The 24,159-nt window shown below is 39.4% G+C and overlaps 1 protein-coding gene across 1 annotated transcript in view; it reads right to left on the bottom strand.

Moving 5' to 3' along the window:
- tent4b (terminal nucleotidyltransferase 4B) overlaps nt 1–22,706 on the bottom strand; it is a 22,899-nt gene extending 193 nt beyond the window's left edge. The window contains exons 1-12 of the mRNA XM_030163175.1: nt 21,788–22,706; nt 8,870–8,993; nt 7,352–7,398; nt 6,741–6,861; nt 5,749–5,856; nt 5,261–5,389; nt 4,314–4,527; nt 3,951–4,077; nt 3,590–3,693; nt 3,269–3,471; nt 3,010–3,156; nt 1–2,881 (exon numbers count right to left, since the gene is read on the bottom strand). The exon at nt 1–2,881 is cut by the window's left edge and continues 193 nt beyond it. Coding sequence (XP_030019035.1) covers nt 2,726–2,881; nt 3,010–3,156; nt 3,269–3,471; nt 3,590–3,693; nt 3,951–4,077; nt 4,314–4,527; nt 5,261–5,389; nt 5,749–5,856; nt 6,741–6,861; nt 7,352–7,398; nt 8,870–8,993; nt 21,788–22,350 — 2,043 coding nt within the window. The 5' untranslated portion in view covers nt 22,351–22,706 and the 3' untranslated portion in view covers nt 1–2,725. The remainder of the gene's footprint in view (nt 2,882–3,009; nt 3,157–3,268; nt 3,472–3,589; nt 3,694–3,950; nt 4,078–4,313; nt 4,528–5,260; nt 5,390–5,748; nt 5,857–6,740; nt 6,862–7,351; nt 7,399–8,869; nt 8,994–21,787) is intronic.
- Between the last annotated feature and the right edge of the window lie 1,453 nt (nt 22,707–24,159).

Below are 24,159 nucleotides of genomic sequence, written 5' to 3'. Positions count from 1 at the left end.
TACAACCATAGCAATGAATATGGAATGGGCAAAAATAAAATGTCAACACTCAACACATTAGGTTTTTAAATTGGTGCATGGTATTATCAAATGTGCTTAACTTACTCAGATATTTCTGGTTCTTTAAGAATGGAGTGGATGTGGAATTAAAGGTGTTATTGCTGGCTACGTGTTTTGTTGACCTGTATGTGTGTGTGGGAAACTTGGGTTATATTTTAGAGACAGAATAAGGGAGTTGCAATGTGCTTCGGTGTGTTATCCAGACAAGCACCTAGCGGAACAGATTGTATAAGTACAGCTGTTCTTTCTAGTAAGTACAGAGTTATTACGTGTAATTTAACCACAAAAATAAGACAAACCATTCTCCAAATGCAGTATACAAGCTCAAACTGTGTGGATGTAGACTGGAGCAATGACTCCATCTATAGGTTAGTTGTTGTACTGCAACATAAGGGGAGCTTGACATATTGAAGTGTTTGTTTCTATGATAATTAAAAAAAGAAAAAGCTCCCTTTTAAAGTAAGTAGACCAGCCACATATTAAAACAATATTCTCATCATATGACTTGTAAAATGGTCTCTCAAACTTCTCAAAGTAACTTGGTCACTCAACAATCAGAGAAAAAATCCTAATGAAATAATGGTGGCATTTGACTGTACCTGAAGATACCTGTACCCACCTCCCAGCAATTTATCCTATGTCAAATATAGGACCTCAAAGATATGGGCTCTACTGTTAATACATATATCCTTACTATGTTCATATAATTAATAAAAAAATAAATACATTTAACAAATACAAATGATTTGTAGTAGGTAAATTACCAACAGATTATCACCCACAGTTGTTAACACATTATTTTTTTCAAGTGTAGGATTTTTTTTTTTTTCAATAAAACCATTAGCAACCCCTTTCTAATTTAAACGTTTTGGGCCCTATTTTAATCCTGCCAGCGCTACGACCTGTGCAAAGTGGTAGATCATGTGTACACAACTGCGTGGGTGCCAAGCACACCTGCTATTTTGGTCTGCTGCACAAAGTGCAAAGTGGCTGGGTGAAGTGGAATATTAATAAATTCACTCATAGCCGGTCCCAGCTCTTAACAGCTGAGCCAATCACTTCAGTTACTGAAAACTGCATCTCCAGGAGATCATACCGTTTTCTGACGAGTGCTGAAGACTGTGCTATGAGAAAACACAACACCGCAAATCTGTAACCGGAGGCAGTTGGTGCATCATTTACAGTAATTATGACCTCCAAAATACAAATATTAGGTGTATTTTTATCCCTCGATCTAATAAATTCAACTCCGTTTAATAGTCAAATACAACACAGCAGCTTTTGCACCATCATTGTAAGACAAAATCTGAAATGCCACACTTGCTGAAAAGAAAGTTAAAGACAATCATGATGCAAGTGAGGAGCCCCATTATCACAGACTGGTGTTATGTATAGATGTTTGTGTGGTCATGATGTAGCCTGGTGTCATTTACATGCGATTCTTGAAGTTCACACCATGGCACTTTCAGACAACTGAGATTAATAAAGTGAAGTACAAGGTTCTGAGGACCACTACCATTACAATCTATCATTCACTTATAAATAAAAGCTGACCGTTTCTGTCTCTGCTGTGCACAGTGTGCTGCCCATTCACCAAAGTACTACACAGATGCACTAAGGGGAATTCAAGTTCAAGAAAATACCAAGCGGTCTGTGCGCTGCTTGCTCTGGTCGTTGCGCAGCCACAAAAATAGGGCCCATAGTTTTCAAGCCTTTTAACTGGTGTGGCTGTGCTATTGAGCTGGATAAGAGATTAGGCTCCATCCAGTCATCTAGTATAGGGCTGTATGTGAGCACTGGCTCACTGAAGGCTAAATGTTAACACTGTAACACACTCACAGAGAGCAACCAGGAGTAAAAGTAGATGCTGATGATTTATGTTGGCAATGGGACCCAAACCAGCTCTCGGTTCTTGCCAAAAAGCTGGGGGCACAAGATGTACACGTTTACATGTCTTCGATCGGTATATCTTGTAAAAAGGTAATATGAAACAATTTCTTGTGTTTTTTCAAGGGTTTTTTGCTTATGCATTTTTGTACAAATCTTTCTATAATCTGTTTAGACATACCAAAACAGATTAAACCAACAGAAAAATCAACCAACAGAAAGAAATATCATGCATAAGTTGTCCCACTCTTACTGATTGCATCTGTAGATTACCTTCTTAAAAAATCTGTGTACACGTTTGTTCAACATAACATTTTTGTTTTTGTACATTTTAAGCCATTTGCCTTTTCTTCTTTTTTTGATAAAATTTTTATTTTCCTCTTTGAAAAGTAGAGCCAGCAGTTCCGGGTATTGCTCCAGAGTAGATTCCAGTCACCTGACCTGTCTATTCCTGTACAGCAGGAGGCGCAAGAGGCGTGCTGCGTAGGTGCTGGCTGTGGGAAAACTGCTCCCTAAAAGACGCTGTTCGGAAGCAAATGAGCATCTATCCTTTGATTTCATTTCAGGTCCAAAAAAATTAAACCCCATTTCCTAAAACAATTCTCTTTTTTTGTTCTTTTTTTCTGCTAGAAATTGTTGCTCGTCATCCCCCAAAGCTTGTCAGAGATAGATACTGTAGGTGTTTTAATACTACTAACAACCTCCAAAGGCTGAAGTCTGGCAGCAGAAGTGGGACAGTCAGTTGCAGACGAGGACAGGGGAAGGGGGGGGTCCACCCCTATCTGCAAAGGTCTTCTTGTGTAGAGTCTCGCACATTTTTCCTTTTCTTGCTGTTGCCCTGGTGGTGTGGCTTGTTGCTCTGATGACCTTTGGTGCTGGATGAGCTCTGCTGTCCGTGGTGGCCGCTCTTGTGGTGGGCTCGAGACATCCTGGCCTGGAAACAGAACAGAAACACAAGATTAGAGTTTATGTTCGCATTCACTTTTAAATGCTATTTTCACCTACACATAGTTTTACAGATCACTACTTCTAGATACTGATATAGTGTATTGCTGGGCTTACCTTCCCCCCTTTGTTGCTTCCAGGTGGAGTGCTGGTAGTGTGGCTTTGTGTTCGATGATTGCCAACAGCAGCAGACTTTTCTCTGTGGGTGCTGGATCCTCTAGCAGACTGTTGCTTGGCTGTCTTACATGGTGTGCCATCAGAGTCCTGTGGAAACACAAAAACATCCCATGACTCAACCATCCAACTTCGTGACAAATGGCTCCCTAAGGGCGCATTTCTGCCTGCAAAATCCTGCCTGTGTATCTGTAGGACTGACCGCATCACTGGAACTGGAGGTGGAAGACGAAGAGGAAGGCGACAGCGGGGACGAGGAGGGGGAAGAGCGCAGAGATGGGGATGGAGAAGAGGAGTTGGAGGACGTTTTACTGTGAGGAGCCGATGGTAGAACCACAACGTCATCGTCATCTGGGACGTTGTTGTTGCATTCATCAAGCTGCTGAGACAGCGTGACATCATTTCCTACAAAAATATGAGGAATAAATCATCACAGTGATCCAAAGGAAAGTTTGACAAGCTCAAAAAAGCGACATATTTCAGATATCAGACTGGACATATTTCATATAGTATTTTAACATACTGTTGAGTGGCAGCTCATTCTGAGACGGGTTCCCCCAGTTACTTCTGATCCATTCCCTGTATTCGTCAACTTCCTGAGTCACCCGGATTATTCGGCCCAGTATGCTGTGAGGGGATTAGGAAAGCACCTTTTCATACATCAGTCTGTAAGCAAACAATATCACCACACAAACTCTGCAGCACTGAGCTTAGCATGGGACATTCAAATCTGTATGAATCATCACAAATATGAAATGGTAAGAGCCCATTAGTGACTGTGCTGATAGGAGACCATCTCCTACTAAATGCATATTCTCTGAGAACAGAAAAATATGTAGCAAGGGAAAATGATATTCAGGGCACCTCTCTCCTCAAGCTCTTACCTCTCAGTCTCATTATTGGGATAGTATTTGGCGATGGGTGACACAGCATGGCTGAGCACCACGTAAGCGTAGTCAAATGCCTGCTTCACCTGCATGGCACCGTATGAACTTCGGCCAACATCATTGTCTATGAAATGACAGGAAATGTGATCAATTTGTGTTACTTTCCATAATGACTTTATATCCACTTAACCATTCTAAAAATGACTATTTAAGTAAAAATGTCTAAAGATTCACTTGAATGGTTGATCTTGAAATAAGATGGTTCACTAAGAATGTCTGATTGGCTGGGGAAAAAACCCCAGACCTTCCAGGACAGCCTTGTCACTACTTTCTAATCTTTGGGTTTTTCTGTGGTCCTACCCGGCTGCAGTGGGTCCTCAATGTAGAGCATGGAAGGTCTGTATCCATCCATCATGTTCTTCTGAACTTCATCTTTGGCAACATAGCAGCCCCCATCTTTTATCCTGATTCCTGTTTTCAGGTAGTTAAAGTGGCGACCGTAGAGCTCAAAGAATTCAATGAGCAGAACACCAATGTTGATGTTGGGACTGCACACGTCCTCCCTGTAGTGAAGCTAGAAAACCACATGATGCAGGTGGGGGTCAGTGAAATGTCTACTGTTCTCCGTTTGCAGTATTACTAAGATATACAAGTTGTTGCCTAGTTTGGAAGCAATGCTTATTCAATTGTGCCCGTTCATGGTTTTAAATAGAAACGCGTCCTTTTACAGAGTTTTTGCATGACAGATCAATTTACCCACGTTCAGCTGAGACCAACATTAGCTAGTATACTACTACATTAGCTGGCATACTATTTCAAAAGAAATTAAAACTGACACTTGGAACCACACCTTTATTTCTTACAAACTTCTACCTGTCTCTTCATCATAACTCAATTTGACCTTCTGCTTATGTTTTTTTTTGTCACTGCAAAACTTGCAACAGTTTACAACTAAGTCCCCATGTGAGGTGGTGTGATCTCCATTTTGCTTGATCATCTTAATAATATCCTGCAGTGTGTGATATGCAGTTACAGCAAATCTTGTAGTTTGTACTTGGTAGAGATAAAACTATCTATGAGGAATCCCCTCATGCATGTCATGCACCTTTACTTCAAATATGGGCAGTATTTCAAAACTCCTGTAGAGTGAAGCAGGCCTCAGGACAAAACGGTTCACAGATATTTATTGCTGCTAGAGGTGTGGAAATCCTGTTACAGCTGAGTCAATAGGAAGAAATACTTAACAAATAAGCAGAGAACCTCAACTAAGTGAGTAACAAAGGCATGAACTGATAGGTGTATCTGACCTGCAAGAAGCTAACAGCCATGAGGAAGAGACTGTATGATCCAATTCCCCCGGTGAAGACCTCATTAAGGTCTCTCTGCAGTAGGAATTGCTTCAGCACCAGGACCAGGTAAGGCAGCACAGGGTATTTCTGCAGGACAAAACACAGACTCATTAAGAACATACAACAAAATATTTTTTGGTTTTTTTTGTATCACAGCACCCTCTAGAGGTTGTAATAATCATCTAAATTCAAACAGATCCAGCAGTAGGAGTCAAACTGCTAGGCTTTGAAAACCCAGAGAACAGTTCAAAAAATTAACATTGTTAGCAACACAAATTCAAGTTAGTGAGTTGTGAAATATTGTGAAATAAACCACACAAGTAAACACATTGATAGAAAGCAATATTTTTGGTTAAATTAATACTTTTAATTTGCAAAAAGAGGAGATTTGAAAACAGCAAAATCAACACCCAACGTGAGCTTGTAGGTAGCACTGCATACAGCACCTCTTTGAACTCCTTGATGAGCCGAGCAGCTTTAACTCCACTCTTCACATTGAAGCTGATGTCCACTTTGACCTCAGTGAAAGAGTCTGTCAGTTTGATAATGGGAACCTAGAGACACAGACGGTGATGGTGAGACACAACAAATCCCAGGCTTGGCCCCAGTTCCTCCTGACATGTTAGACATGCAAACAAACCCCAGTGTGGAACATGGGTCTAATCCTTAACTGTAATCCTATATTTAAACTCCTAATCGGCTATTCCTTATAAAAGGGAAACCGGAAAAACACAAAGAAAAAAAGTAGTAAACCCTTTAATTCCTAAAATGAATTAAACTCAAGTGGAAACAGAAATCCTATTCAAATGCAGGGTTTAAACATAACAAATCTCTGCTAATTACAGGTTGGGATAGCTTCAGGCAGAAACTGGAACAAAATATTGTTTGTTGCAAAACTCAGTTCCCTTTTCTTAAAGTGTTAAGTAGTACAAAATATATAATTATACATTTATATAGGATTCAAACTTTATTGCATCCTTTTCTTTCTCCAAATTAGAGCAAAACATTTAAGGCATACTACAGTGTCGATGCACATACCAGAGCAGATTAGTCAACGTTTTGGAACTGTCACAGCGCCTTGTACTATGTGATTTATTGATGGTGAAACTGACTTTCTGAACTTTAAAGATCAAAAACATATCTGTCAGCAATTGATGATAACTATAATCACACCCGTCAGAGTTATTATAATCATAGCATAATCCAACTGAAACTTGGATGATTTCTAATGTCAGTTTACGCAAATTAAATGGTATTAAAAGACAGAAACAGCAAATCCTGTGTGGTACATTTCACACACTTGATTTGTCAAAACAAAATTTGCTCTTTTTTTTTTTTTAAATCATTACTGAAAATGAAGTTTGCTGCCATCTTTGATAAATCCTTATCAAATGTAGAATATAATTGTACAACACAATGCATTTTTGTACAATCTTACAGTGGCTTTGTCCAAGACTTTAATGGAGTTCTCATCTGCAACATTTCTCTTCCGAAGAGCTTCTTCCAGCGTCCAGAGTGGAAGTGTCTCCCATTTCCCAAAAACTACAAGGTCAATGTCACTGGAGGAAAAAGTGAGAGAAATAAACAAAAGTTCAATACACACACAAAAGAACAAACAAAAGATTTCTCTATGTCACAATCTTCACAGTGTTTACTTAAACACCACACAAAAACCATTTACAAACACATACTGTATGCACAGCAAATTAGCAACACACAAGCATTAATCCTCACACAAAGCCCAGTCCCATTCATAGTCTAATCCAGGTGACGTATCTCTGTTTGTGTACTTGGCCTGTACAGGAGGATGTGTGTCTGTGTGTTCATGTAAGCTCTGTGTGTGGTGACAGTGACCATTCCTCAAAATTGCAGGAAGCTTCTTCCAACATCTAAACTGACTAAAAACCATAATCCCCAAAACAAGACAAGTATCATGATCAGCCGGGTGTAGTATGTTGGTAAGAGGCCAGTTCATAGTCACAGCTTGACAAAACACATCAAGTATCAAGTTTAAATGTCTAGGCTGGTTTAGGAAGCCAAAGGGCTCACCTTGTTGGCAGATAAAGACCAGTGCTGAAGCTCCCAAACACTTGAACCTAAAGAGATTAAAAAAAAAAAAAAAAAAAAAAAGAAAGAAAAAAAAAGTCACACAATATCTGTGAATGTTTTATGTTAGGAAATAATATTCATAATCTGAATATCAAAATAGGTTACACATTAAACATTTTATACATATTATACATATTATACATATTACACATGTGATTGTCTATTAATGACTTTGCTCCTAGTTCAGTTTCAACTAATATTGGAAGAATATATCAAAGAGTCACTTTGATTTTCTCACACTGAGCTTTGTTTCTATATAAACCTGTTCTCCAAGGTGCCTATTTAGTACTTTACTGCGTGACATTGTAATGTTTATTTAATAACAAGCCCAAACAACCTGCAGAGGTGTGTTACCACAAAAAAACACTTTATTTGAATTTCATGAGGAGTTAGTTTGTATGTAAAATAGTCCTGATGGAAGTAAGCCCAACAGTCTGCCTTTAAACCTACCGCTGAGTGGGGCACAAACAGTCGTAGAACAGAAATAGACATAAGCCTTGACCCTCCCTTTACTGCTTTAAACCTCTTCCCCTCGTCGACAAGTACTATACACTGTTTACAGCCAAGTCACATGTCTGAGCCTAAGCTGATTGCAGAGCTGTGTTTGTGAATGACTGTATACGGTTTACTCAGGTCTGGTGTGTGCAGTGAGGTAAGCACAAGCGACCACAGAGGGGTGATCTGTTCAATGTCACTCTTGAATAAAAGTTTTCCAACCCAACAGGAGCTAGACTGCTTCCTGTAGATATCAGACAAATTCATGACTCTGTGTGGGGAGAACAGTCTGCAGAAGCGCTCCTAAATGCCCAGTGGATGTCTACCCATGTAAGCTCATCAGCTAAAACTAACAACACACTGAGTGGATAACCATGTTGTGCTTGCTCCCTCCCATGGCTCCAGTGGAAAAGGCGTAAATCTGGGCAGGATTGCTCCTTAATTTAGGTGCCGCTAAGCTTGAAGTAGACACACTTTGTGGCACGCTGCTCTATCAGCAGGATCAAAGTCACTAGGTACCAGAACGCCTGAGGTGGAGCTGATAATGTGGCCCATACACTTTACTGTGCAACGGAGAGATAACAGAAAACAAGAGGATGTTTTGTGAAAGGTTGGTGCTTACAGTCATTAGCTACATATCGCATACGGAGTTGAATTTACTATGGCGGTGGCAAGTGAGTGTTGTAAATTACTGCAGCCACTGTACACAACCAGTACATCAACTGCCTTGTGCAGGGTGACCCATTTACAGATTATCACTATTGTCTGTGCCAACACCTAACATCCAGCGATGCATGACATACCTTTAAAACAGCATTTAAATCAGAGTCAGGATTTTCTAATAAATGCTGGGAGCAATTCCCACACTAAGGTGACTGTGAAAATCAGGTTTGTCACATACTTGCACAAAGAACACAAACCAGATGAGTGCAGGGTTTTTTTTTTTTACAGGGTGATACATACCTCAGCGCTGGGCCACAGGTCGTAGATGACTCCCTTGATTCTGTCCACCACCTCCAGCCTCATCTTCTCCTCCTCTGGACGTGGAGAGATGTATTCATAGAAGTCACTGATCTCCTCATGCAACCTGCACAGAACACAGCATCCGTAAGAAATGAGCGCACAGCAAGGGAAAGAGGTGGAGTGTAGCAAGAAGAAGAAGAAGCGCAAACTGTGGATAACATGAGTCAAAAAAAACATAACAGTGTTGTCTTAGGTAAGGTAAGGTATGTTTAGCTGATCCTGTTCTGTTTAGAATCAGTATGTCACAGGGAGACCAATTTTCAGTTGTTTCTTTGTTTCTTCCCAATCATCAAAGTCAAATAAAGTTTGTAGTGAGGACGTGATATCTAAAAAAGTTCATTCGAAACCACTGATGGCTCCTAACCAGAACTATACTTAAGTAGCACAAGGCAATATTCTGGATGAAAAGAGCACACCAGGTTTAATTTCCTGTTCTGTGTGACTTTTTCAGACACTGACAGAGTAAGGAATAGCTTTAACAACAATTGTTTGGCCCTAGAAATGCTACAGAGTGCTGTGCAGAGTGTATTCTTACATAACAATTTTAAAAGTTGATTCTTATAAATTTGTAGCATAACAGCTTATTCAGTGTGATATTACAAGTACACTAACAATCTGTCTATGCAAGGACACATACAATATTAATAGTTACTCCTTTACAAAACCAAATCTGGATTATCTGTAGTGGGACTATTTTTAATTTTTAGCTATTTCTTTACTATGCTGCAGTTTGCACATTAAAAATTCTACAGCTGTTTTATGCAAACCAACTCTTTCATAAGTTGCATAATTTTGGGGGGCACAAGCAATTCCTACTGACAGTAGAAGAAGCTGCAAACCTATTTATAAAAAAAGCCCAGTCATGTCATAATTATCAAATTAAAAACAATCATATTAAGCTTAATAAAAAAAAATAACATAATATAGCTACTGTGAAATCACTGAGTGTTAAATAATTCTGACACAATTAGGTGAATTTCGGTCATTCTGCCTCGGACTACGCTGAAGTGACTGGGTAGGTTCCATTGATGAATGTACAGTATGTACAGTAAAAACACAATGTGAAGCAGGGTGTTGTCAGAAAAGACAACCTTCCCTTGGCAAATGAAAAAAAAACAAAAAAAAAACCCAGCTGTCTCTAGGAGTGGCAGAGCTCTATGAATACTTTCAGAAAAAACAAAAAACATCACCAAAAGGAATATTCATATATACGTTCAGTCCTAACAGCGATCAATAAGATGGCTCAGCACTTAGGCAAACAGTTGAACTTCCCTGACTACAGATTAAAAACTGCTATATGGACTGCTTTTTACTGATAAGATTGGAAGTTAATTATTGCTTGAAATAAAAAAGGGTCATGAAAACAAACTCCAAAAAGTTTGTCAAAGGAATGTTAAATGTTAAAAGTTCCCAATATTCTGCAGCAATCACTTCTTTTTTAGTATAAGTACAGAGCAGAAAAAAACCAAAAAAAAAACTGCAACCCCTACTGTGCCTCAGTGTATTGTCACTACAAAACCTGCAGTGTGTAAGGACAGGCCAAGTACCATATTTGTCCTTCGAATGGGACGCTCTGCCCACATACACTGACCTTTTCCAGTTAGTCTGCATACACATAAGAACACAGACAATTCTCTGTGTACACAAAAAGAGAGCAAACACAAAGAAATACACAAAAAGAACAATCAAATCTAGACTAAAATCTATTACAGACTTGTTCCCCTTAAGACATAAGGGCAATTTCAATATTTGTTTTATGAATAAACAAAATAAAGCCTGCTAACACCACAAGCTCAACAAGACAAGCATCGGTGGCCACTAACACCGCCTAACTGTTGTTTGGTACACCCTAAAAAGCAGTGTGTGTATGTGTGTGTCTGTTGTCTGGGTTTTATGTAACAAGTACTCTTCACCTCTCAGCAGTTGAAGCTGACTGTGTTTCACCTATATTATTTCTTGGGTGCAGACACAGCCCTCTAAAAACCCAAGGTACAGGAGCAGTTGTGTAAGAATGACAGTCCACCAGCTATCCGGGAAAAAACACACAGTCAACTGTCATCATGGAGACCTTCGAGGAAATATCCTTCATGCAAAGTTGCTGAATCAACCCTGTTTATGTAAATTTTCAAACCAGGAAAAAGGGTCAAAATGTTGCACAGCTTTTATGAGTACTTCTCTAGGGTTAGTTAGTTTGATGTAATGAAAACATAAAATGCAATGGAAACAGACTTTGTAGACAGAGATGACAAAGTATTCATGGAGGAACATCTTATCTTATATTAAAGCCACCAACTGGTTCTATCCTTGCATTGAATTTCCATAACAAAAAAAAGGCTGAAAACATTTTCTGATCTTCATTTAAATTAAGTCCTAAAGTAAAAACATTTTATACATAAATGATGATGTGCTTTTTCCACGGTTCTGTACAATGTTCCCTTACATCTGAGGAATACCATTTATAGGCCGAGACATCTTAACAACACCACCTTCATTTATAATGCTATGTTGTGACACATTTTCCCTTTATCAGCACTCACTGCAAACAGACAATCACTACCTCCAGGGGGTATTGTTTCACATCTACTTCCTGTACCTCCTCCAAACACGAGACAATTTCATGACTTCATGATCCAGTATCTAAATACCACAATACACTATTCTAAAAGCCAATCATTGGTCTGCTCCACCCCAGAAACATTAGGTTTCATTTCAGCCTAAATAAAACTAATCATAGGTTTCTATTCAGTTCTCAGCTCCAGTGTATTTCAATCTAGCCTAAAAGAAATCCTTCTTTAACAATTATTTTCTTTCACCATCATCTCTGTTTCCAATGTAGTAGCTAATCTTTTTTTTCCTAATCTCACTCGAATGTGAGTATTTCCACTCTACTTCTGCAGCACTAGGTTTCATTTCACAGCAAACGGGTCAGTGCTGCTCCCCTGTCGTCACGTGACAGAAGCAAGCATAGAAATCACATCTCATGCCCCACCTTCCAAGGATCAAGTTACATCTCAGTCTTTTGACAGCTTGGGGAACACAAGGGCTCTTGACACTGCTTATTGGATAATCCCTTTTGCTTCTCTCATAGTAATATTATATAATCTAGAGGAACAGGTTTCTGTACAACTGAAGTTCTCAGAGCAAAGAAAAAGATGATAGAAGTCTTTAAATGTCTTAGTCTTACACAAGTTCGATAAGGTGACAATTCAGGTGATATTAAAATATCACTCAACGAGAGCTACATATAAGCCAGGAGCTCTACCAGTTATTATTTTGCAATGTTTATAACAACACAATGAAATAATGAAGGGTTTAGAGCACAGGTGTCAAACATATGGCACACAGGCCAAAACCAGTCCACCAAAGGGTCCAATGGATGAATTTGTGACATGCAAAAGTTATGCTTAAGATATTAACAATCAAGGATGTTAAAATCATTTTAGTTCAGGGGCCACATACATACCAATGTTATCTCTCAAGTGGGTTGGACCAGTAAAATACTATCATAATAACCTATAAATAATGGGAACTACACATTTTTCTCTTTGTTTTAGTGTAAAAAAAAAAAAGTAAAATTACATTATGTTTACATTTACAAACTCTCCTTTCACAATAAATGTGAATAATCTGAACAAATATGAACAACCTGAAAACCTAAATGCAATTTCAACAATATTCTGCCCATTACTAAATGTTTTGTCTATTTGTAGATCCATTGTGATCTGTAATTTGTAATGCATATGTATAAATGATATTCTGAGGCATAATATTGTTAAAATTGCAATTATTTTTCTTAAGACATATCAGGTTGTTCATGTTATTTGCATTTTTAAGGAAACTTTGTAGATGTAAATACTTAAAAAATGCAACTGTACTTGTTTCACTGTTGTTATTTTACAGGTTCAGCCCACTTAGGATCATAGTGAGCTGAATGTGGCTCCTGAACTAAAATGAGTTTGACATCTCTGGCTTAGAGGAAAGGCTTTATCATTGGACAATTCTAGACACATATGGATGTGAGGATCTTAGTAACTGGGTGTCACTATCTAGAGTTTTCAGTATTCACAGACACTGTGATAAAAGTGTGTCAGCAAGAATGAAAGGAAAGGTGTACAAGACAGTGGTGAGACAAGAAATGTTGTAGGGGTTAGAGACAGTGGCACTGAGGAAAAGATAGGAGTCAGGGCTGGAGGTAGCAGAGGTTAAGAGGCTGAGATACTCTTTGGGAGTGGCCAGGATGGATCAGATCAGGAAGGAGTACATCAGAGAAACAGCACGTTAGATGTTTTGGAGAAAAAGTCAGAGGCGCCAGACTGAGATGGTTTGGCCATATACAGAGGACAGATAGTGAAGATATCAGCAGAAGGATGCTGAGGCAGGAACTGTCAGGCAGGAGGTCTAGAGGAAGACCATAGACCAGATTTATGGATGTAGTTAAAGGGGACATGAAGGTAGTTGGTGTGACAGAAGAGGATGCAGAGGATAGGGTTAAATGGAGGAAGATGATTGGCTGTGGTGACCCCTGAAGGGAACAGCCCAAAGGAAAAGAAGAAGAAGATAGAGACTCTGTTTCCTGTGGTATAGTAATAACTACTCACAAATGAACAGTCTTTAAATGATACAAACATTGATTTCTTTATGCAACTATATCCTTCCTTAGATAATGTATTTCCCCTTGTTTTAGGTACTCCTAGAAGGTATCTGTGTCTCATTCGAGGTGCACATGACAACATTTTGCATACATGATGCAAGCCTCAGCTCACTAGCTGACCACAACCAAGTTTAGTTAATGCTTGTCAACATTCCAGATTAATGCATCAAAGTGTAATGCATTTTCAGGATTTCAGAATGAATGTAAAGAGATGAAACTGTGAATGTCATGTTGAATTTTGCTTTGCTCTTTCATTGCCACACAGACTGAACTATTAATACACTATTGTACATCTGTTTAATCCCGTCTATGCGCTCACATCCACTGTGTTTGAATACAGCTATTCTCCATAATAATAATCTTGTTTATGTATTTTCTGCCGTCAGACAGTTAAGTGAAGATGATGTACTCATTTGCTTGCAGCATAAAGACTGGATATTAGCAAACAGCCACTTCTGAGCCTTGATAAAAATCTTTAATATATAACCTCAACATACACTGACAAAATAGCTGAAGGCAATGACAACACCCACCCCCACTCCACACCCCTAGTCCAACTCAAATACTCATCGACTCTTGTTTGCAACTGAGTAGTATTTTAGCTTTAAATTCCTCCTGATCCTATATAGAGTTTAAGTATTTCATGGTTCAGTGAAGTCCATAGGTTCACTGCTGAGTTCAATGCAGTCATAATGTCTAAAGCTTTGACTAAAAGCTGTTCCCACTATGGCAAAATCCCACACTCTAATATACAACCCATGTCTGTCTGTATTACTGGATCAGAACTTGTACCATGCTGTTGACATGAACACTGTGTCAAGAACACAAAATAACTTAGTTGCTATATTATCTACATTTTTAACATTATAGTAGGAAGCTCTCGGTTCCTACAAAGTCACCACACCACCTTGTCAAAGAGGTCTAACTTGGCCTGAAGCCTGTTCAAAGGTATGATCTACAGGACAAAAAGAGGGGAAAACAGCAAAGGTCAAGGGCAGCAGAGAATGAGGGGAAGCTTAAAATAAAACATTATGGATATAAAGGCTGGACACAAGCATAAGGTGAAATAGAAAATTGGTGAGAAGGAGAAAGGCTCCACTGGGTGTGGTGCTGAAATGCCTTCATGTGAATGAGAGCCATCTGTTAAGTTGGGTAGGATGGAGGAAAAAGAGCCTATTGTCACATCACACTGAGCACTACTTACTGACTGCTCACATATTTTGGCATAATAGTACAAAGGTGGTGGTGAAATGCAACTATTAAATAACTGTTTTAGAGCTTATACTTCTAGATATACAACTTCTTACTGTATTTCTCATTATATTACAGCATTATTATATAACACTTCTGCAGCAGTAAACAGTAGTCTCAAATGAATAAGCACTGCACTGCTAAAACAATAATAATCATTCAATTGAGCGGTTTAGAAAATAATAACATGACACAATGATAAGAAACTATGTATTACACATAAAAAGCACTAAACATCAATATGAGGACTGAACAACATGCATTATTGATTATTTGTGCTAGCGTCATTTATATGACAACTTTAGCTGGAATGTATATTTTAGTTGTTAGTTTTCAGTAAAAAAAAATGGGTATCATACTGAAGTGTGTTCTTTGAATCTGGAGACCACGGCTTTTACTTCTCTTACACTTTTCCCCCAATTGGAAGCATAACTAATATGTTATTTATTTATTTAGATGGAAAGTGCAACAGCATTGTTTTGAATCATACACTGTCATAGACTCTGACTGTGCTATGATAGTAATGTGAAACAAATGTCCACAAAAGCCATACATTTTTAATGAAATTTGTATTTTCAAAAATGTCTGCCAGTCACTTTTAATCTCCAGGGTGGCCTCCAGATTACTAGTATGCTAATGAAGCAATGTGTTGTACATGACAAACACACTGGTGGTATTTTTTGCCCAAATATGCAAAAGATTTGTTGCACTTGGCATCTAGGAATGAGATGACAACTTTCCTGTTAAGTTCTTGGTGTACTGTTGTCACTAGAGAGAGAGAGAGAGAGAGTGAGTGTGTGAGTGTGTGAGTGAGTGAGTGTGTGAGTGTGTGTGAGTGTGTGTGTGTGTGTGTGTGTGTGTGTGTGTGTGTGTGTGTGTGTGTGTGTGTGTGTGTGTGTGCGTGCGTTGAGCTGCTAGATGCTGCAGTGCATGACAGAGCTGACCTGCTGCTCAGGCCCCCCACATCTCTCAGCTGGATTGTAAATCACAAAAATAAAATACATCACAGATGAACATCTTAGTCACAAACGTACTTAGTGAGAAAAGTTTGCAAGACAATAATTAGACCTGAGCATTACATAGGAAGTATATTTCCTCTCTCCAGTACCACTAGGAAAATGGATAATGTCAGAGCTCGTTGATAAGGCAGTTGTCAATTATTCAGTACCAGTACCCATCCCTAACTGCAATTTTAATCATATTTTCTTTAAAAGCTGGTGACAATTGTATGCATACTGTCTTGGCAATCAAGATTCCATCCTTAATAAGGGTTTGAAGTTTTTGGTCTTTGCAACAAGACAGTTGTGTGAGTTATCTGACGCCGCTTTGTCTATAGACTCTCCAAATTAGCAAAGGTTCAGGTAGGCAGGGTTGCCAGGAGGCAAACATGTCACACCAGACACTGCTTTTCAAAATGAGGACAACCACAGACGGAGAGAGAGGTGTCGATGTCTCGCAGATGACGGAGTCATTAAAGTTTCATCAATGAACTGATCTGGGGTGCAAAGTGTTGGCCACTGGGACAAAACAGCTCCGGTTACACACAAGCCCAAATACTGTTGACTGCTGCTTGGTCATTCCTGAGTGATGAAGCGGAGAATGTGGTCAAAACAGAATCAACTACTCTACAAATATGGTAGCAATAGTACATGGAATGTCATATTGTTAAGTAAATATGCAAAATGTTGATCACATAAATACCCGACTGCAGAAAGAAAAACATTTTTCAAACAAAGTCAGCTAATCTGGTACCTAGTGCTGGGTAATAGTCTTATAAAGAGAGCTCAAACAGTGACAGAGATGAATGAAAGCCTTTTTGTGATTGTCTGACAGCAGTAGTGTTCTAAACCAGGGGTGGGCAATCCTGGTCCTCGAGGGCCGGTATCCTGCATGTTTTAGAGGTTTCCCTCTTCCAGCACACCTGGTTCACATGATAAGCATATCATCAAGCTCTGCAGAAGCCTGATATTGACCTTCAGGTGTGCTGGAAGAGGGAAACATCTAAAACATGCAGGATACCGGCCCTTGAGGACCAGGACTGCCCACCCCTGTTCTAAACACAAATACATCTACAGGGAATAGAGCCAAATCAACAGCTTCCTCCTTCCTGTGTTAGACAAGCCACAGGTTGTGGTCTGTACGTGTGTGTGCTCTGCCCAGAGTTTTGTCTCTCAGACAGAACTGTACCACACTAAGACAAGCACTGAAACCATAGAGAGCCATGTGTACCAGATGAGTTGTTCTACCCACGTCCACTGTGCCATGCTTTAATTGAAAAATGCACTACGAAATGGTCAACACAGAGAAACTTAAAAACAGCAAAAAAGAAAGTCCAAGCAGCAGTTGTGTCTCTCTCTTTATGCTACTGCAACAGTTATAGTTACGTTCTACAACAAAAATGATGCATGTTTGATGCAGTATTGTACAAATTATATAAAACTGACTACACAGTATTAAACTACAATACTTAAAAAAAAAATCTGTAATAATATTCAGTAATAAAGTGGCACCAGAAGAGTCATTTTGGCAGTTTAATAAGTAGGTACTACTTTTAATTTTGATACTTTTAAGTATGCTTCACAAAAAATACTTGAAAACTTTTAAAACAGTAACATTTTGAACTCAGGACATCTAGATTCACTGGAGTCTAATTTAAGTAAAGGATCTGAGTACTTTTCTAGCTCTGCGTAATTCAGTTATTGATGTTCTTTTTGTTTCAATGACATGTTCATTTCAGGTGCCATGTGCCAGCAGAAGAGTCTGACATGACAGTATTCTTTTTTTGGTCTTGGGCTGAAAAACTTTGGGACCTCCTGACCTAAAACACTGTTGCCACATGTGTGTTAATGAACACTTTAAATGCCTTTAAAATAATTTTCTGTCAAGTGCTTAGCTACGGCCTCTAACAGGCTATGAAAACACTGTGTGCTGCTTGCTGACTGTATCCATCTGGAGCATGGGAAGGGTTTCCATTGGACAGGAAGAGAAAAAAAAAGAAAAACACATTCCTTACTACACATGGGAAGGCTGAGTTATGGAGAGCTGCCCACACGTGCTGTTTAGAGGGGGCCTACTTCACCTACAGTCCAAAGGACCAGCATGAAGGCTCCTCTCTCCACAGGCCTGCACACTTTGGCTGAGAGCCAACCAGCGAGCAGAGCAGGAGGGAAGAGCGTGACATAGATGTCGAAGCCAGTGGAAGCTGGATGAACTACAGTGCTAATAATGGAGCTTCGGTCACAGAAGTGCTATCTGTGTGCTGGGAGTTGTAAATCTCTAAAAGACGGAGGCAATAAAGCTAAGAGCCAGAACTACTCATCAGTGAACGATTATCCACACGTTTCATTAGCCTGCCAGTGACACAACTAGCTGCCAATGTCAGGCTTCACTGAAATGAATAAAGTACATGTTGGTCTGTCTTTTACAACCATTTTGGGCCACAAGACCAAATCGCTTCACATGGAGAAGTCATTCACCAAGTCAAATTAGAATGTACATTAGGAAAAAAAGTAAAAGATGTGCAGGTAGACTGACAATATTAGAGATGCAAGAACATTGATGCAACGTGAATAAAATACGTACAATGCAAAAAGGGTAACTTTGAAAAGGAGAAGTCAGCAATATTGAGAGTACCAAAGCCATCATACTGTCACTGAACACTCACATTAATCTGCTGTAAAATGAACAGAACTTTGATACAATGCATCTTGTCAAAATACCCACAACACAATAAAGAATTCCAAACAGTTTAGCAGGACAGAAACAGGCCTGTTCTCTTCCTGGCTATAGTGACTTCCTGTGCCCTTATACAGAATCTAAATAACTGTTTTACATGACCAAAAAATGAGGTGGAAACACTCCCTTCAAACCTCTGACCTGATTGGACAGCTACACAAGGAGCTCGGGTTTCTTTCTAAGAGGGTTGGCTTGGTTTTGTGGAAGTGAAGCCGTGTGGAGCATGTAAGCACTGATCCCTTTCCATCATGAGGCGGGCTGCTTGATTGGATCCACTCAGTTCCAGAAAAACTGGAGGGGCGTACAACACAAATAAGCACATGCCTTTGCCTCTCCAGCCAAACCCGATGGCCAAATATAGTGCAGAGACTGTCTTGTGAAAAAAAAAAAATAAAAAAAAGCTTCCATTTTTTTCTGTTTGCTGCTTACAAGTGGAAAACACAATGTTTATATTCTCAGGTTTATCTTGGCTCACCTGACTGAGTTGACAGGTGTAATTTTTCATCCCGCATCAGAATGTACAAAAAGGGAAGAGCAAGCATCTGGCCAAAGACACTCTATACCAACTAAGAACTTGCAGCAACTAAGTATCTGTTTTCAAGGATCTTTTTAACTCTAAATCCAAAGTAGTCTGCTTATTAAAAACCAACACTGTTGCTTCTCACTAGGGCTGTGCAATATTAAAACACATTGAGTGACAAAAGAAAACATATCGTTCTATATAATACACTTGCTTACTTCATTTTGCAAATCACATCAACACTTTGGGCTCTTCCATATTCCATGGACACAGGCTGGAAAGTTGCATGAAGGCAACACAAACAAATAACTGAACAGAGCAGGGTAATTCTCAATACAAGAAATGCAGCACAGATACCTCTAACCAGAGCTGCTTCTCTTTTTTATTTAGTTTCCAACTACAGACTTAAAGTGGCTTTTGTATATTTTATTTTCTGCTGGAGGCTTAGCTGAAAATGTCCACGAAGGTTTCAAATTAAAGGAGAAAAATAATCAAATATGAAATCATTTTGTCATTGTAATGTATATGGTTACATGAATATGAAATTATTTAAATTAGAACTATTGCTGCAGTTAATCAAATCTCAATCACAATGTCAGCCTGTGCAAGTAACAATTTAATGGTCTGGTCTGTGTATGATGATATTTTGGATTCAGCAAAACATGAAGAGGTACTACTTTGGAAAATAATTCAGTCCTTCTTTGTATTTGTGTTTATACTCGTATCAGTTTGAATATTTGAGTTGGAGAAAAAATAAACACTAACCAGGCAACTAGAGTCAAAACAAAATATATTATTGTACAATATTGTACAAAGTAGTTGCAATGTCTTTTCACCACAACATCCAGCCCTAATTATGGCATGAGACTTTGAGTCATGTCAAATAGTCCTAGTTTTCAACACTTTCATGTCAGGAAGCATTACAGAGAAGCAAACAGCCCTTTATCTCATCACCTGAAGTACCTAACTTGAAAAAAAAAAACACCTGCGTGTAACTGCGTAAATGACAAATTTACAGCTTTCTTTAAATTTGTGCCTTGGGTTGTTTTGCAAAGTGCATCCAAAGTTCACGTGTAATGAGGTAGCAAATCATTTATTATGAGCATTAGAGATTAAAACATGGAATCTGCATGGCTCAACAGGGGCAGCTTTTACATCCATGCGCATTTCGAAATAAGGTTTTCTGTAATGCCACAGAGCATGCTGACATTGTGAATTAACAGTGTATAGTTAGACAGAGAACCTTCAGTGGTGGTGAGTGTGATCAAGGCTTTGAGGTTCAGGTTCTGGTATTAGCAGAGCTAATCACTGAGGAATGTCCTTATGCAAACAGAGAGCTTCCATATTACTATAAATGAGGATCAGCCAAACACTGAACTCCACACTCTGGTGTTCTGCTTGTCTGCACATGTCTAAGAGAAACAGGGGGAGGGACAAATCTCTGCACCTACAAGGCCTTTTAAACTGAGTCACACCCACTAAAATATTTTATGATATCATAGCAAACTTCTTCTGAGGAAATGAGACACATGAAGCTTTTAAGTGTCTAATGTATGAATTGTGACTTAATAGGGTAATGCGACTTAATTTTCCAGTTACTCACATCTCAATTTCAGTGAATGAAGAAAGTTTTACTTTTGATTAACCCAGTCTCAACTGACAGGACACTAATAATGAGAATATCTCAATACTGTGCCTTTTCAGTGCTCAGAATTATGGTGTTGCCTCTTCTATCAGCTATATAATAGGTCTTCAAAAATGACAGCTAAGGCGATTGCTGTGAATTTATCTGGTAGTGACGGATGAGAAACCAAATAAGTATATAAAGGATTCTCAGCCAGTCTGGTTAAGTTTAATTTGCCCTCCAGTAATACTTATGTTATTTGAGCTGAGCAGCTAAAACATCTGATTATAGTGACTATCTGCCTTATTAGCTCTGCTTCTAACAGGTTTTACTCCCTCAGATGATTGGAAGTACTTGTCACCTGTCGTGACAAGTTTGAGGACAATCAAAGACTTGCTCCACATCCAGTAGAAGTGACTTTTGTTATGGGGCATCCTGCCCTTGTCCTCTCCATTCAAGCTATTCACTGTTGACAGACCAGTCTACTCAAATGTCACCTTACCTAACAGCTGGCACCTACACAGGTGTGCTGTGTTCACGTTCCTTTGCCCAAAATGTGTTGCCTTTGGATAAACATGTAACGCTGATTAGTAGGGGTTAAAACAGAAGCCTGCTAGAAGCTTAACAAAGTTCTTATAAATGTTATTGCAAGACTGTTACAAAGTGATAGTGAAGAGGTGCAATATGTTCAGTTCTCCATTTTAGTATTTCTTTAAACATAATCAGTGTTTGTAAAAGCAACAAACGGAAGACAGAAGTGCTGGAACAATTTGTCCATGGTTAAATAACTATCCCTAGAAGTGAATAAAAAGCCCATTTGTTTCAAACCAGTTCCTGTAACGTTATCCATTGTAAATTCTATAGGTGCACATAAGAAAGTGGGTGGGGTGATACTGACATAGTGACTGACACTGACGTGAAACAGTCACCGAGTGTTAGTTTTCAGCTCACCAGCCTCAGTACACTTGATCCACAGGGCTTGCACTGTGAAAGGGCACTGGGTTCCTCTACTCCCTACTCTACAAGGGTTAGAGGAGAGAAAGTAAATCTAATCGGCTTTGTTAAAAAGTCTCTTACCCCACAATTCCTTCTGAGTAGTTTCTGACTTTCCACGGTGTGCCCGTGTATCCATCGTAGTCTCCTGTGTTGGAGCCGCCACCAGTGTGCAAGAGGCTGGAATTGAATCCGAAAGTGCTAGCCTTGTTGTCTCTTTTTCTTTTGTTGGGGTGTCCGTCCGTCAGTCCCCTCCAAAGCACGGCGACCCCGCTGCCCTGCTGCTGCCCCCCTCCAACGACACCGCCCCTGCCAGCTGCCCGGTTGTTATGGTTGCTATTAGTTTCCAGTGGTATAAAGTCCCGCTGTTCTGCTATTTCTCCGTCCCCCATTGAGGTCGACATCCCCTGAGTCCTGGCTTCCTCGCTACCGGCGTTTGAGTTGAGTGCCCCGTTTCTGCTGGTGAGGACTGTTCCCGACGCCCCGTTCACGATCGCTTTCAGGCTCGACGTGCGTGGAGATCCAGTGGTGAGGCTGGTATTTACATGCAAGTACCCGAGCCCTTGTGTCGTCTCCCAGATCTGCATCCACAGGTTGTTAGCGGGTCCACGTTGTTCTGGTTGAAACCAGGCGATTCTCGGATCCATCAAATGCCACTGTAGGCAAACTGCCCCCCCACCCCACCACCGAGCAATGCTCAGCTCGTGTGCAGCTAGCCAGGTCGCTAGCTAACGTTAGCTAGCCTGCTATAGCCTGGTTACAGCTGCTGCTAGCTCAGGTTCTCCCTGTCCGTTACTTCTAGAAATCTGGTAAAAACACGTCCTTTAGTAGAGGCAATACGCACGGTTGTCAGCCCAAATCATCCACAGGAAATACGACGAGAGTTTGAGTCAAGCGTTAAAAATGGTAGCTTATGCCAAAGTTGAGATTGAAGACTGGAGAAACGTGCAACTGCTGCCCGTCGAGCTGCCTCTGACCCTTTCCTCCTGATCGTGGGTCTCTCAATGGCGGAGTATACGAAGCTACTGCGCACGCGCCTTGCGAGAGAAAGGGGCGGAGAAACGTTTGTTACGCAACAGACAACTGCTTTTTGTTACATAACTGATTTATTATTCTTGCATTAAAGCAAAGTGGATAAGGTGTAAAACAACAGAATGCGTTTATTATTTTTGTCTAATGTCGGCCTTAAGTAATAGTGAGCCACCGTTATTATTCTTCCCACATCCGCCCTTGTACAGTGAATTTAAATCAGAAGTCCTGAGTGTTCATACAGTAGGGTTTATGAAATGACATTAAATCAGGTGTTGTTCACATACTTTGGTATTAAAAATACTTTCTTCCAAAAGTGGATTTTTTCATGACCTTCTTCTCAGCCAGCCTCTTACTTTTTTTGCAGTGATGTGAAATGTCACAGTAACAGAGAATGTTTAAAATGCATTTTAGGAGGGTTTTTTTTTTTTTTTGATTGTTTTTTGTATTTCTTTCTTTTCCTCAGGTTTAACTACCACTCACTTCTATTGGGAGATCTACCTCCTGCATCAAGACCACAAGGACTGTAATGTAGGGGCAGAACCTGACAACCTCGCAAATTCAACTTATTGATCCTTGACAGAACATGCCTGTGAGCTCCAGGGCCATAGGTTCTGTTTTTTATGTGTCTTCCTCTTTGGAGAACAGACTTTCAGTTTTTCATGATGCAGCACTCTGTACCTCACATGGAGATACTTTATAACTTACCTCCAACACTTTTACCAGTTCAAGGACTTTTTTCCTGGATTCTTTTGAACTCGACACGTTAATGTCTTCCTGAACAATTCAATGGCTGATTGTCCTGTGGTGGTTACATATGTGCACTATTGTTTGTGCAGAAATGTGGAAGTCAGTAATTGTTTTGGCACATTTTGTTCAGATTCAGAGCTAACAAAGATCAGTTTGAGGACAAATTACTGTTTTGTGTTGCTAATATGCAATAATATGTTTGATATTTATCTAATATGTAGGGGTAGTATTACTAAAAAAAACACCATTGTTCTGAAAGATTAAAAAACTTAGCAAAATCCTACATTCAGAAAACACCTATTAAATCACGGTTTTAATATAAAAACCATTGACTCAAAAGTTTGATGACCATTGCCACACTATTCAATTTGATGGTTTAAATGAATGGCATTTTGTATGATACCATCACCATTTCCTGTATAAATAGAGGCCAATGAATTGATGTTCTGCAAAAGCATGATAAAATATGGATCGTGAGAAGAATACAGACAATCCTTTATTTCCATATCTTGCACATTGTAAAACATAGCATTGTTGAATCAGCAGCTTTCTGGATAGTGGTTGATCATTACACCAATGAGCCTATTTATTATCTATTTATCTAACAAAGTATTATTGATTACAACAGAAAAGTACTCATGAATACAGTTTCCAAGAAAGTGGGACTCAGACACTTA

Source organism: Sphaeramia orbicularis, chromosome 3 (genome assembly GCF_902148855.1).
Source record: "Sphaeramia orbicularis chromosome 3, fSphaOr1.1, whole genome shotgun sequence".
Lineage (NCBI taxonomy): Eukaryota > Metazoa > Chordata > Actinopteri > Kurtiformes > Apogonidae > Sphaeramia > Sphaeramia orbicularis.
This window is presented reverse-complemented; position numbering and strand designations above follow the sequence as displayed.